The 13403-nt window shown below is 38.3% G+C and overlaps 1 protein-coding gene across 1 annotated transcript; it reads right to left on the bottom strand.

The window, feature by feature from the left end:
- Positions 1 to 130: 130 nt before the first annotated feature.
- LOC139735886 (mitochondrial import inner membrane translocase subunit Tim13-like) lies at positions 131 to 10975 on the bottom strand. The gene is made up of 3 exons (XM_071646640.1): positions 10794 to 10975; positions 6987 to 7055; positions 131 to 247 (listed from the first exon to the last, which is right to left on the bottom strand). Exons 1-3 carry the CDS (start codon positions 10920 to 10922, stop codon positions 146 to 148), a joined length of 300 nt encoding a protein of 99 aa, XP_071502741.1. The 5' UTR covers positions 10923 to 10975; the 3' UTR covers positions 131 to 145.
- Between the last annotated feature and the right edge of the window lie 2428 nt (positions 10976 to 13403).

Below are 13403 nucleotides of genomic sequence, written 5' to 3'. Positions count from 1 at the left end.
CATTATCCGTAACCTTCCGTGCGAGGACCATTAATCGTTGAGGAACAGTAATCGTTGATGCCCGTTGCACTGACCGCAAGTAAGGATGACTGAGCAGTATCTACAACACAGAGAGACAAGAGATAGAGAAGGCCATCCGCCAGCATTATGTCAGCCGGTTGCGTTCCCGCTGCAGTCTGGCGTTGTAGGCCTTTGACACCGTGTTCCATGAATCCATATACCTGTCCATGCACATTGCTATACATTTCTGGAGAGGGGTGAGGAAAAGTGGAAAAAAAATTGAAAAATTAGCATCCAATATATGATCTGTTTCACATGACATACATTACATTTCAAAACTATTCAACCATATACCCACATCATAGTTTCGCATGCTAACTTGTTTAATAGTTTTCCCTGCATAAAACTAGCAAATCAATGCATGAAAAGTTGCACACAAATAAATACAGTCAACCTCACCTAAGTCAAATTTATTCAAACTGAAGAAGTAGCTTCCACTGAGAGAAAAATTCAACTTACAAGGGATTACAATGAAAAAAAAATAAGGGGTCTTGAAAAGACCTTCGACTTAGGCAATAATTTGACTTATGTGAGGTCGACTTAAGACTGTACTTCACACTTACAAAACCCAGGGTTCATACGCTTCCACATTTTCAAAATTCCCTGACTTTCCATGACTTTCCAGAGCAGAAAATGTAAATTTCCATGACTATTTTACACGATGTACACATCTTATTCTAAAGTGTGTAAAAATACATCATCATAATACTAGGAAGCAAAACACAAAACAAGTGTGTATATTCGGTTATACACACTTATGCTTTGTTCTGAAGGAAGCACCTTAAAGGGGAATTTTCCCCAAACAACAACATGGATTAGGTGAGTAGAAAACAATTTTAGAAACCCAACAGTAAAATGTTGAGCAAATTTGGATAACCTGTTAACAAGAATTATGCAAAAGTGTGTATGTTGCCCTCTTTGGACAGAACTATGCCAGAATATGTGATATCACAAGAGGACAACTCTCCTTTGAATTTGTACATAGAATTTCACAATTCTAGTTTTTTTCTTGGATATCGATAATGCAGTTGATCAAGTTCAATAATAAATGTACGCACAATTATCTAAGCCTTAACATCCTCAAGTATAAAGGAGAGGGAAGATGATTATTATTTACATTGAAATGATTGTGTTGTCAATATTCTGTGGTAAAATGCTTTAATTCAAATTCTACATCAAAATCAAAGCACTATCTCAATCCAAAAGTTATCATACATTCGTATTATTAGACAGGGCGCCACACTAACTTCTATTTTTGGTGGCCCGATCTGGCCACCGAAATCATTGATTTCTATTTTTTGGTGGCCCGAAAGTAAAATCTGGTGGCCAAAAAAAAAAACCAAGAAAAACACAAGAAAAACTAAATCGGTCCTACTAAACATAGAAAAATAAATATTAAGCATTACTGACGTGATACAGGTACCCATGTCTAAAATAAATGAATAGAGTTATCATAAAAGTTGATGCCTATTTACATGTAGGTGGTCAAAACTTACGTTTGAAATGATAAAGTGGGAGCATTTACAGACATTTGTAAACATCCGACACTTGTTTTGGCATTGTAAAGAGCCGAAAGTTACCGTTACTCATTTCTGATTGTGAAAGCAATCATTCAACATTTACTATATTTTAACACCTTACGGAGCCGAATGTTACCGTTAATCATTTTCAAAAGTAAAAGCAAACAACTGACATTCATTTTAGCATCTTACGGAGCTGAATGTTATCCTTATTCATTTCCGAACGTGAAAGCAAGCATCCGCTATTTATTCTAGCATCTAACTGAGCCGATTGATACCGTTAATCATTTCCAAATGTAAAAGCAACAATCTGTTATTTATTTTAGCATCGTACGGAGCAGGATATTACCGTTATTCATTTCCAAATTTAAAAGCAAACATCCGACATTTATTTTATTATCGTACGGAGCCGAATGTTATTGCTGCCCACTTCCGAAAGTGAAATGAATCATCTGACAATTATTTCAGCATCGTACGGAGCCGAATGTTACTGTTTTTCATTTTTGAACGTCAAGGCAGACATCAGACATTTACTTTACCATCAAACGCAGATGAAAGTTACTGTTATTAATTTCGAAATATAATAGCAAATATCCGACATTTATTTTAGCATCGTATGAAGCAGAATATTACTGCTATTCACTTCCGAACGTAAAAGCAATCATCTGACAGTTATTTTAGCATCTTCCGGAGCCGAATGTTATTGCTATTTACTTTTGAAAGTAAAAGCAAACATCCGACATTTATTTAATCATCGTAGGGAGTTGAATATTATTGTTATTCATTTCCGAACGTCAAAGGGATCATTCGACATTTACTTTAGCATCTTCCGGAGCTGAATTCTATTGCTATTTACTTTCGAACGTAAAAGCAAACATCCGACATTTATTCGATCATCGTACGGAGTTGAATATTATTGTTATTCATTTCCGAACGTCAAAGGGATCATTCGACATTTATTTTAGCATCTTCCGGAACTGAATGTTATTGCTATTTACTTTCGAACATGAAAGCGAACATCCGGCATTTATTTTACCATCGTACGGAGTTGAATATTATTTTAATTCATTTCCGAACGTCAAAGCAAATATCCGACATTTATTTCAGCATCTTCCGGAGTTGAATGTTATTGCTATTTACATTCGAACATTATAAAAGCAAACATCAGACATAATCATTGTACGGAGTTGAATATTATTGTTATTCGTTTCCGAACGTCAAAGGGATCATTCGACATTTACTTTAGCATCTTCCGGAGCTGAATTTCAGTGCAATTTACTTTCGAACGCAAAAGCAAACATCCGGCATTTATTTTATCATCGTACGGAGTTGAATATTATTAGTATTCATTTCCGAACGTCAAAGCAAACATTCGACATTTATTTCAGCATCTTCCGGAGCCGAATGTTATCCTTATCCATTTCCGAACGCAAAATCAAATATCTGACATTAATTTTAGCTCCCCATACGGAGCTGAATATTACCGTTATTCATTTCCAAAAGTATAAGCAGACATCCGACGTTTATTTAAGTATCATACGGAGTTGAATATTACCGTTATTAACTTCCAAAATTAAAAGCAAACAACTGACATTCATTTTAGCATCTTACGGAGCTGAATGTTATCCTTATTCATTTCCGAACGTGAAAGCAAGCATCCGCTATTCATTCTAGCATCTAACTGAGCCGATTGATACCGTTAATCATTTCCAAATGTAAAAGCAACAATCTATTAATTATTTTAGCATCGTACGGAGCAGAATATTACCGTTATTCATTTCCAAATTTGAAAGCAAACATCTAACATTTATTTTATTATCGTACGGAGCCGAATGTTATTGCTGTCCACTTCCGAAAGTGAAATGAATCATCTGACAATTATTTCAGCATCGTATATACGGAGCCGAATGTTACTGTTTTTCATTTTTGAACGTCAAGGCAGACATCAGACATTTACTTTACCATCAAACGCAGCTGATTATTACTGTTATTAATTTCGAAATATAATAGTAAATATCCGACATTTATTTTAGCATCGTATGAAGCAGAATATTACTGCTATTCACTTCCGAACGAAAAAGCAATCATCTGACAGTTATTTTAGCATCTTCCGGAGCCGAATGTTATTGCTATTTACTTTTGAAAGTAGTAGCAAACATCCAACATTTATTTAATCATCGTACGGAGTTGAATATTATTGTTATTCATTTCCGAACGTCACAGGGATCATTCGACATTTACTTTAGCATCTTCCGGAGCTGAATGTTATTGCTATTTACTTTCGAACGTAAAAGCAAACATCCGGCATTTATTCTATCATCGTACGGAGTTGAATATTATTAGTATTCATTTCCGAACGTCAAAGCAAACATTCGACATTTATTTCAGCATCTTCCGGAGCCGAATGTTATCCGTATTCATTTCCGAACGCAAAATCAAATATCTGACATTAATTTTAGCTCCCTACGGAGCTGAATATTTCCGTTATTCATTTCCAAAAGTATAAGCAGACATCTGACGTTTATTTAAGTATCATACCGAGTCGAATATTACCGTTATTCATTTCCAAAATTAAAAGCAAACATCTGACATTTATTTTAGCATCTTACGGAGCCGATTGTGTATACCGCTGTCCATTTCCAAAAGTAAAGGCAATCCTCCAACTTTTTTTTTTTTTTGGTGGCCCGATGTGCGTTTTTTGTGGCCACGGGCTACCGGGCCACCGTTAGGGTGGGATTTCACGGAGCACGCGAACGATTTGCGAACGACGCGAATGACAAAATCCAACATTCGGAAAAGTTTTTCTCCGAATGCGTTCCGACAATGAAGCCGAAAACTATTCTTGCGCAATTTGTGCGAAGTTTCCACGACGTTTGTGCGAATGTCGTGTGTATCATTGCTTAAGTACAGCATGTTACGTTCACGAAGAACACGCGACGGAAATGCGAACAACGAAAATTTTTCAATAATCATGGGAGGAAATGTACCCAAGGAGAGGTGGAAGCTGTCTTGAGTTGATTTTTTTTTTCTTTCCTCTATTTCTCCTTTCTTTTTCTCTCATTTTTCTATCCTGTGCTTGCCTACATTTTTTTTCCCCTAGGACCTATCTCCACTACAAGTAGTAAAGCATTTGATTTTTTTTTTTAGCAATTCCTCCAACACATAATCTCTATAGTTTAAAGGAAATTTTGCATACTTTAGATTAATATTAAGTGTATTCTGCGATTTTTTTTGTATATCAAACATTTCTTTCTCTTTGCTGGTCTTTAATTTCTTTTGTTACTGTAGTTGTTAATAATTGTTTGATGTTTAGATGTATGCTACGACTTTTATTTGTAGAAAACGTATAGGTAATATATCCCCCAAACGTGCGCTAAACGTTCGCGAGAATATCTCAAAAGGTATGCGAACAGTTTGCGATTACGTCGTAAAATGATCGGAAAAACTTCGCAGATTTCGCGTAACATACGCGAGACATTCTCCAAAGTTTCGGAGTCTGTTTGGGGTTTCACGAACATTTTGCGAACATCGCGCGTGTCTTGCGAAGATCTTGCGCATATGACGAGGCTTTAAAGACACTTTCGAGAACAATTCACGAGCAAATCACGACCAAGTGTGTGGAAAAGGTTCGCCAAAAATTTCAAACTTTTTTGAAATTCTCGCCGAAGTAAAAACGACATTCGCGAACAATTGACGACGCTTCCGAACCCTCACGTTCGTTTGGCGATCTTTTGCAGACTAAAATACGAATGCTGGATTTTGCCATTCGCGTCCTTCGCAAACCGTTCGCGTGCTCCGTGAAATCCCACCCTTAGTGTCGAGCCCTGTATTAGATGACTGACGCTTCGATCATGCACGCAATTTAAAATAATGTCAATTAGTCCATGGGCCAAGACCCGAAAAATGGGTTGTTGGTACCATCTGAGGTGGCACAACCTTTTTGGTGTCAGTTTGTTTGTCGGGCATAGATATGCTTATCAAGCTATGATAGCATTTCCAAATGAGTAGCTTAGTCATAATAAATGAATTTTTAACCAATTTGGTCTCGTTTTTATATCCCTATACTTCTGAATCGAAACTAAACCACTATACAAAGAAGAGCACTGCCTTCTGTATGTCCACAGGTGTTCTGTTGTAAACGCGGTGCGCTTAGTTTTTATTCAAGGCAGCGAAGGGAATATCCAAAAGGTTATGATGTCCACCGCTGTCACGCGGTGCGCTTAGTCTTTATCTAGACCAATGTACCGTTATCATATCTACAGTTCCTCATAGAAGGGATTATCTATACTGTTTTTATACTACCCTATCAACAAATACATCAGTTTTAAACAAAAATCACTCTGTTCGTTTACAATATCATTCATTATAATGTATTGTAGTGTACCGGTACATTGTTTTTGCATATCTTATATCGTTGGAGGGAAATAAAGCGACATTGGCGTGGTATCAGCGTTTTCACCGTAGCGTTTTCGCCGGAAAATGATAAATAATTGAAAGATACGGTAAAATTCACGAGGAATTGCTTTTGTTGTTGTTGTTGTTTTTAGATAAAAGGATATACACTGTATCATACGCTTTGGATATTCCCTTCGCCCTCTAGAATAAAGACTAAGCGCTGTGGACATCATAACCTTTGGATATTCCCTTCGCTGCCTTGAATAAAGACTAAGCGCACCGCGTTTACAATAGAACACCTGTGAACATACCATAGAGCTGCATTTTACAGCTCTATGGAACATACAGAAGACAGTGCTCTTCTTTGTATAGCGGTTAGTTTCGATTCAGAAGTATAGAGATATAACAACGAGACCAAATTGGTTAAAAATTCATTTACTATGACTAAGCTACTCATTTGGAAATGCTATCATAGCTTAATAAGCATATCTATGCCCGACAAACAAAATGACACCAAAAAGGTTTTGCCACCTCAGATGGTACCAATATCTGGCCTGGCCCATGGACTAAATCACATCATCAGCAGCGCTCATGTCACGTATGTACATATGTGTACACAAAGGCACCACGGCACCTTACATCACTGCCAGTCGATAGTCATACACACAAGTACACGTGCACATGCCCATGAAAGACGCAATTAGACACCAATGTGCGTGGAGTTTGTTACGAAAACGGTCTTAATACGAGAAACCACAAATTTGACAAACTATTCTTCCTTTGTTGATAAGAGAAATCAAATATCATTTTAATAAATATCTTGAAAAAATGATTTTCCCTGACTTTCCAGAAGAAATAGATGGATTCCCTGACTTTCCCTGACTTTTTGCTTCTGGAAAAAGTATTTTGAAATTCCCTGACTTTCCAGAAATTCCATGACGCATACGAGCCCTGAAACCTTTCCTTTATAGATTCACTCCTTCAAATAATTGTACATGCATGCTACCTTACCTGTTCTGAACTGTCTAATGATGTACCAGGCTTGTAGACACACTTCTTGAAACACTTGTCTGTCATTTTCTGTACAGTAGAGTGAATGTGACACACGTTGTATTATTGTACATCTTTAGCACTAAAATTGAGTAGTTGGGAAATAGAACATGAATGATGGAAATTAAACTTCTAAAGGAAATTTGGATGGTGGTGTGCTATCAATCATCATAACATTAGTCTGCAGTATGCTATATATAATTTGGTAAAACGCTATATACGGGTCTACTGAATGTTCTTGAGACTCGAGAGACAAAAATAAATAAATAATTAAAATTAATGGCAACCAAAACCATAAAAATCATCTCGACAGATTGGGTTTAGACTACCTGCTACATCAGGGCCCCGTTGCTAGAAACTTAACGTTTAAACGCAACTTGCAACTGATTGTCACTGGCCAATCAAAATCATTGTTGCATGCATGTCTTCTTAATAGGGCAGACCCTGAGCCAATCAGAATGGTTGTTTCAAAATTAGCAATTATTTGCAATTGATTGCAACTTTCTTGCAACGGGGCCCAGGACTTGGTTTTCGGTGTAAACTTACCATATGATACACTAAAACTGGTCTACATTTGTAGTTCTATATTACTCATACGCAGTTAGTTATGTCAAAAGAACAGAAGAAGTATCACAAGTCATAATTACAGGAATGATTTTAGTGTTGCAACAATCAAATCTACATTTCCTCAAATAGAGGTATAGATTCCCTAACTTCAAGGCGCTGTAACCAGTATCAGTAACCGAACAGCGCCCTGATGACTTGCGTGCAGTTTGTTGAAGTTATCAACGTGCAAACTGTACAACGATACAAAGTGCACAAGGACTCAAAGCTCAAACAAAATCTTTCACTCGATGTTACTACTGGTTACAGCGCCTCGGGGTCAGGGTCGCCAGTGCGGTTAACCGTCCGGGCCCAGTAAATGGGCACTTTTCGATTTGCACATTGAGCCAGGCGTCTTCGTGCGATGACGTATTTTTTTTACGTACTGCGCATGCGTGAGTGTCGACCCTCGGCTCATCACCCAGTTTTCAAACGCGTTCACCCCGGTTATCACCGTCCACCCAATTCACTCGCGCCGCGCTCAAGCCGCCTTATCTATGACGTCACACTCCTCTCGCGATAGACGAAATCATGCGAAAAAGCATGATGACTCGCAGGAAATTCGTGCTCAGTTCACCTGTCTTCCTATTTCTTTCGAGAGAATATTAATGGTTTAATTACATGAAAGCTTACGATCTTGATACGTCACAGAAGCAGCGCTGACATACAAACTACAGCCTCTGGTACCTACTTTATTTGCCTGCTTTCACTGTTATGCAATTTGCAACTGCATACCGAAGTCCGACACATGCATTTACACGTAATGCTGCAGCCTGTACACAATCATATCTTGTGCTTGGCCTGGTGCAGTACATTCTACCTTGTAGTTTTACCATGCATCATGTTTTAAAATCCACATAATGCATCCCAGGAATGCAGGATACAACTGTACTTATTCGGCATCTAGTCAAAGACAAAATAAATATTACAAGTAAAAAAACAAGTCACAAATTCCAAATATGCACCCAAGGCACAGGCAGCCTCACACACATGTCTCCTGCACACGCCACGAGACGTGACGCCCGGAATCGAAATGTTTTTTCCGCAGCGGGTCAACGTACAGACATGACATATGCTTGTGCTCGGCTTCACAACCTTCTCATTCACCCAATCGAAAACTCCCTAATAACCCAACATCGACACGAACGTGTTGGCATCACTGGCAACCCCCTGCCCCGGTACGGTTAGTTAGCTGCCCGGTAACCAAAACCCAGGGCCATGCTTTCGTCTTCCCTCGCGCCTCATTCGCTAGATCCTGTGTCTGTGGCTGTACTGTAATTAATGTCGACCTGACTTGGTCGAATAAAACACTGCAGATTAGAACTAGAAATGTCGCTTTGGCGACTGGTATGCCTCCGCCATAATGCATGATTTTCCCAATAGGTCTGGATAGTACATGTGGACAATGTGTGATTACATTTTCACAAAATTGGCAAAATATTGAAATGACAAGTTTGTCACAAATGTGTTGAATGTTCACCTTCCTTGACCTAGGTTTAATTGGATGAATAGGAGAGCATGTATCTAGGGATTTAAGGACTTTAACTTGACTTTGACCCATTCATACATTTAGGCATTGAGTAATTTTCAAGGTACAGGTGTGGAGAAAAAGTGCAATTTCTGAATTGAATAGTAAATTGTTACCATTTTCATCTGGCCCTTGACCCTAAAATTCATAAGATAATCACTTTCAGGTAGAACATGCATAATATGTACGAAGTTTCAAGATAACTTGAGCCACTTCCGAGATATGGAGGAAAAAGTTAGTTCAGCACTTTCAATTGATCTTTGACCTTTTGACCTTTGATGCAAAAAAAGAAGGAAAAAAAAACTTTCCAGAGAATTTCTATTAGGTTACACATGCATACACCATGTGTAAAAAAAAAATAACCCTGCTGGCACTGCATAAATATGAGGGAAATAGTAAAATTTTGAAGTGCTGTGCTTGACCTTTGACCCCTGACCTTTGACCCCATGGACCCTACATTCTCTAGATAATCACTTCCAGTCAGTACATGTATATACTATGTTCCATGAAGATACCTTGAACAATTTTCCAAGGTACGGAGAACAAAAAAGAAGTTTTAATATTTTTACTTGACCTTTTGACCTTTGACCTTTGACTTCATGACCCAAACTTTCACCAGAGAATCTTAATTGGGTAACACATGTATACATTAAGTTTCAAGAAAATATCTTCAGGCATTCAATAGATATGGTGGAAATAGTGAAATTTTATGTATTTGACCCTGACCTTTTGACCTTTGACCTTTGACCTCATAACCCAAACTTTCACCAGAGAATCTCAATTGGGTAATACATGTATACACTAAGTTTCAAGAAAATATCTTCATGCATTCAATAGATATGGTGGAAATAGTGAAATTTTATGCATTTGACCTTGACCTTTTGACCTTTGACCTTGAGCATGTGCACCCAAAAGTTGATAGGCACAACTTCACCCCCTAATACACATACATGCCAAGTTTCATTAGGATACCTCAACAGGTTTTGATAGTTACCTTGTCCACAAAATTCATTACGGACGGACGGAAGGACGGACGGACGGACAACCCGAAAACATAATGCCTCCGGCACCACTTCGTGGCGGAGGCATAAAAATAGCAATGAATTTGCGGCGCCAACAAGGGCGGCTTGACAAGGCCAACCGGGCCAACCGGGCGACTGAGTACATGTACTCAGTCGCCACGTCTGCACTCAAGCATTGCCGCGCCGCCGCGCCTGGCGACACTCACGCCAGTAATCGCTCGCATTTCAGCATTCGCATGGGTCGTTTGACATCGCATTTAAATCCATGATTTTAGATATGATGCCTCGAACCGATTTTGCTCAAATTTCGTGAGTAACTAGGAAACTTGTGAAGCTTTATGGACATAATCAAGCGAATTGCCGCAGTCCTTTCATTTTCGCGTTGCATTGCAAAAAAGCGTGGAGACTCCCTATAAGGGGTGCCCCGGAGGTTACTTATAAGGGGGACGGGGTTACTTATAAGGGGGACGGGTTACTTATAAGGAGGGGCCCCCCTTGTGAGTGGGTTTCCCGAACTGACATGGTGACCGACATGCGACATGACATACATGTACATCGTAGATCTACTAATATCCAAACCAATATATGGGACTACACAAACGGCAAAATTTGTACCTGTAATAACTCCTGGGCGTTAGCAAGAGCAATTTGTGTTCGTACTTCATCCATTATCTGACTCTTCTTTGCACTATCCATAGTTCCACTTCCTGGAGAACTTCCTAAAGAAGAGCCAAACGAATCCATTTTGTTAATTTTGAAGAAACAAACCCCTAAAAACGCCGAACTGAGTACGAGTGATACACTGGCTGATGATGATGAAACACCGATAAACGGCTTTTTTTTTTCCACATGATGCACGTGCAGTGTGTAGAGTGTGTACGTACGTACGTAGCGCACGTGCATGCTGCCAACTGTGTGCATCTAGATGCGCCGCACACATGTGGACAACGCAAGGGACAACGGTGCGTTGCGTTGCGCTCCTTCGTTCGCTCGTCATGTATGCACACCGTACCGTGTCGCACCGCACCGCGCCGTACCGCACCGCTGCACCCCGGGCCCTCAGCGTGAAATCAAATGCAGAGTACATGTATCAGTGGTTCTACATGCGGCCCATGTTGAACCCAGAGTAGTAAACGCCCACCAATGTAAACCACAAATGTAGAAATCGCCCTCAAATGCAGAAAACATAGCCCACAATTCAAAACTTTATCATTCTAAGTCCCCCTAAAACTTTTCAGTAATCTTGATACAAATAATTGCCCTTTTAATGCGGTCTTTTCCTTTCCATAAAAAAAGATAAACAAATTTTATTAACCTCTACATAGGGGGCCTATACCCACAAGAAACAACAATTAACGATGATATATAACTCAATTTGAATAATGAGTATGTTTTAGATAAACAAACCTTACCCATCAAAGATAAATCTCTTTGTTTCCACCAACTCAATAATCTTTTAATTTTACTTTGTATATTTCTTTATAATTCATTTCTTCTCTCAATTTCAGATCTGTCGAAAAATAAACCCTATATTTACCTCCCTAACTAGATTGCGAAACGAAATATACCTTACCCTACCCCCTTTTTTCTATTTATTTCTTTTGTTTTAGCAAAAAAAAAAAATAATAATAATAATGATCATAAAGGGGCGCGCGCCCGGCGCGCAACCGCCTGGATCCGCCACTGGGCATTGCTGGGTTTTGTGTTTGAAATTGTAGGTCCTGATGTATGATGTGTGATATTGCCCAACGATGAATGTTGTGTTCAATGAGATGATATAACTGGAGTGGTTTCTTACTTCACAAGGAATATGTCAGTTAGAACAGGGAGGTGGCTTTCGTCTCACCTCCCTGATTAGAATGAAAGAGAGCTGTAGGATATACGTGTGCACTACCTCCAACTCTGCATGAAACTATACTTTGTACGCATTTGGGCCTAAACTTTGGACTACCAGAGCCTGAATTCAGGCATCCCTACTTCATTTCAATTAAGTCTCAAGACATTCTTAAAGAGGAAATCAACCCCCAAAATTAATAAACTTCAAAAGAAAGAGAAAAATATTCCCTACAGAACGATACAAAAATGACAAATAAGAAATAAGGAAGATATGACATTTCGACATTTCATATTTTTTCAGAAAACATTTCTTGACTAGTCCAGATGAATATTCAAATGAGCAAGTTGACGATGCCATGCTCTCTATTTCGTATTCATTTCATAGTACAGAAATGACAAAATTCTCACATTTCAGCTGTGTGAATATAAAACTTGATCCACCCAAAATAAAAAAAGAACAATAATGTTAATCCTGATATACCTTCGTATAAGAACATGCCTTTTCTTGTATTAGCTAAAGAATAACTTTTTTTTTTCTGAATTTCATATATAACATACAGGAAAAAAAATGTGAGGGTATGACATCATCAACTCGCTTATTTGAATATTCTTAAGGACTTGTCAAGAAATGTTTTCCGAAAAAAAATGAAATTTCATAATGCCATATCTTTCTTATTTCTTATCCGATTTTTGTCATTTTGTATCGTTCTGTAGGGAATACTTTTCTATTTCTTTTGAAGTTTTTTTTTTTTTTTTTTTTTTTTTTTTTTGGGGGGGGGGGGGGTAGATTTCTTCTTTAAACCGTAGCTGATCTTGAACTGTATACGTACAATCACATTCAATGAATTTTCAGATTCTCTTCTCAACCAAAAACGTTTAATATTCAGTTTCACAAAACTTCACTTTTATTATATCATGTCATTTTTTTTCAACACTGAATTGCATTGAATTAGTACCACCATGTTTCCTTCAACTGCCTGCAATTTCTTTTCCCTTCTACATTTATTTTTACTTTTGACAAGGAAGGAGGTTATGTTTTCATCGGGTGTTAGTTTGTTTGTCTGTTTGCAAAATAACTCAAAAAGTTGTGATTAGATATGAATGAAACTTGTAGGAAAAGTTGATAATGACACAAAGAACAAATTATTTAATTTTGGTAGTGATCCGGGATTCTGTTTTTGTTGTTGTTGTTGTTGTTGATAGATTTACGGATTTTTTCATCTTAAAAAAAAATGGTAGATAAGGTCAATGAACTCGGGAGTTCTAGCTACGTGTATTTGAGGTTTGCATGTTTATACGCGGACGAAAGCGCAGTCTGTTCGGGCGGGCGTGGCCTATCGGGAAATTGGGCGACTTTCAGCATGCATGTACGAGTGGAAGTTACTGATC

Source organism: Diadema antillarum, unplaced genomic scaffold (genome assembly GCF_040938485.1).
Source record: "Diadema antillarum isolate AM-2024a unplaced genomic scaffold, OU_Dant_1.0 seq00000604_RagTag, whole genome shotgun sequence".
NCBI classification, from domain to species: Eukaryota; Metazoa; Echinodermata; class Echinoidea; order Diadematoida; family Diadematidae; genus Diadema; species Diadema antillarum.
This window is presented reverse-complemented; position numbering and strand designations above follow the sequence as displayed.

What these genes read in the sequence shown, in the direction of transcription:
- LOC139735886 (XM_071646640.1), bottom strand. Translation starts at nt 10,922, where the DNA reads ATGGATTCGTTTGGCTCTTCTTTAGGAAGTTCTCCAGGAAGTGGAACT. An exon ending in ACGCCCAGGAGTTATTACAG is followed by an intron (nt 7,056 to 10,793) that starts GTACAAATTTTG and finishes TCTACTGTACAG; the next exon opens with AAAATGACAGACAAGTGTTT. An exon ending in CATTAGACAGTTCAGAACAG is followed by an intron (nt 248 to 6,986) that starts GTAAGGTAGCAT and finishes ACCCCTCTCCAG; the next exon opens with AAATGTATAGCAATGTGCAT.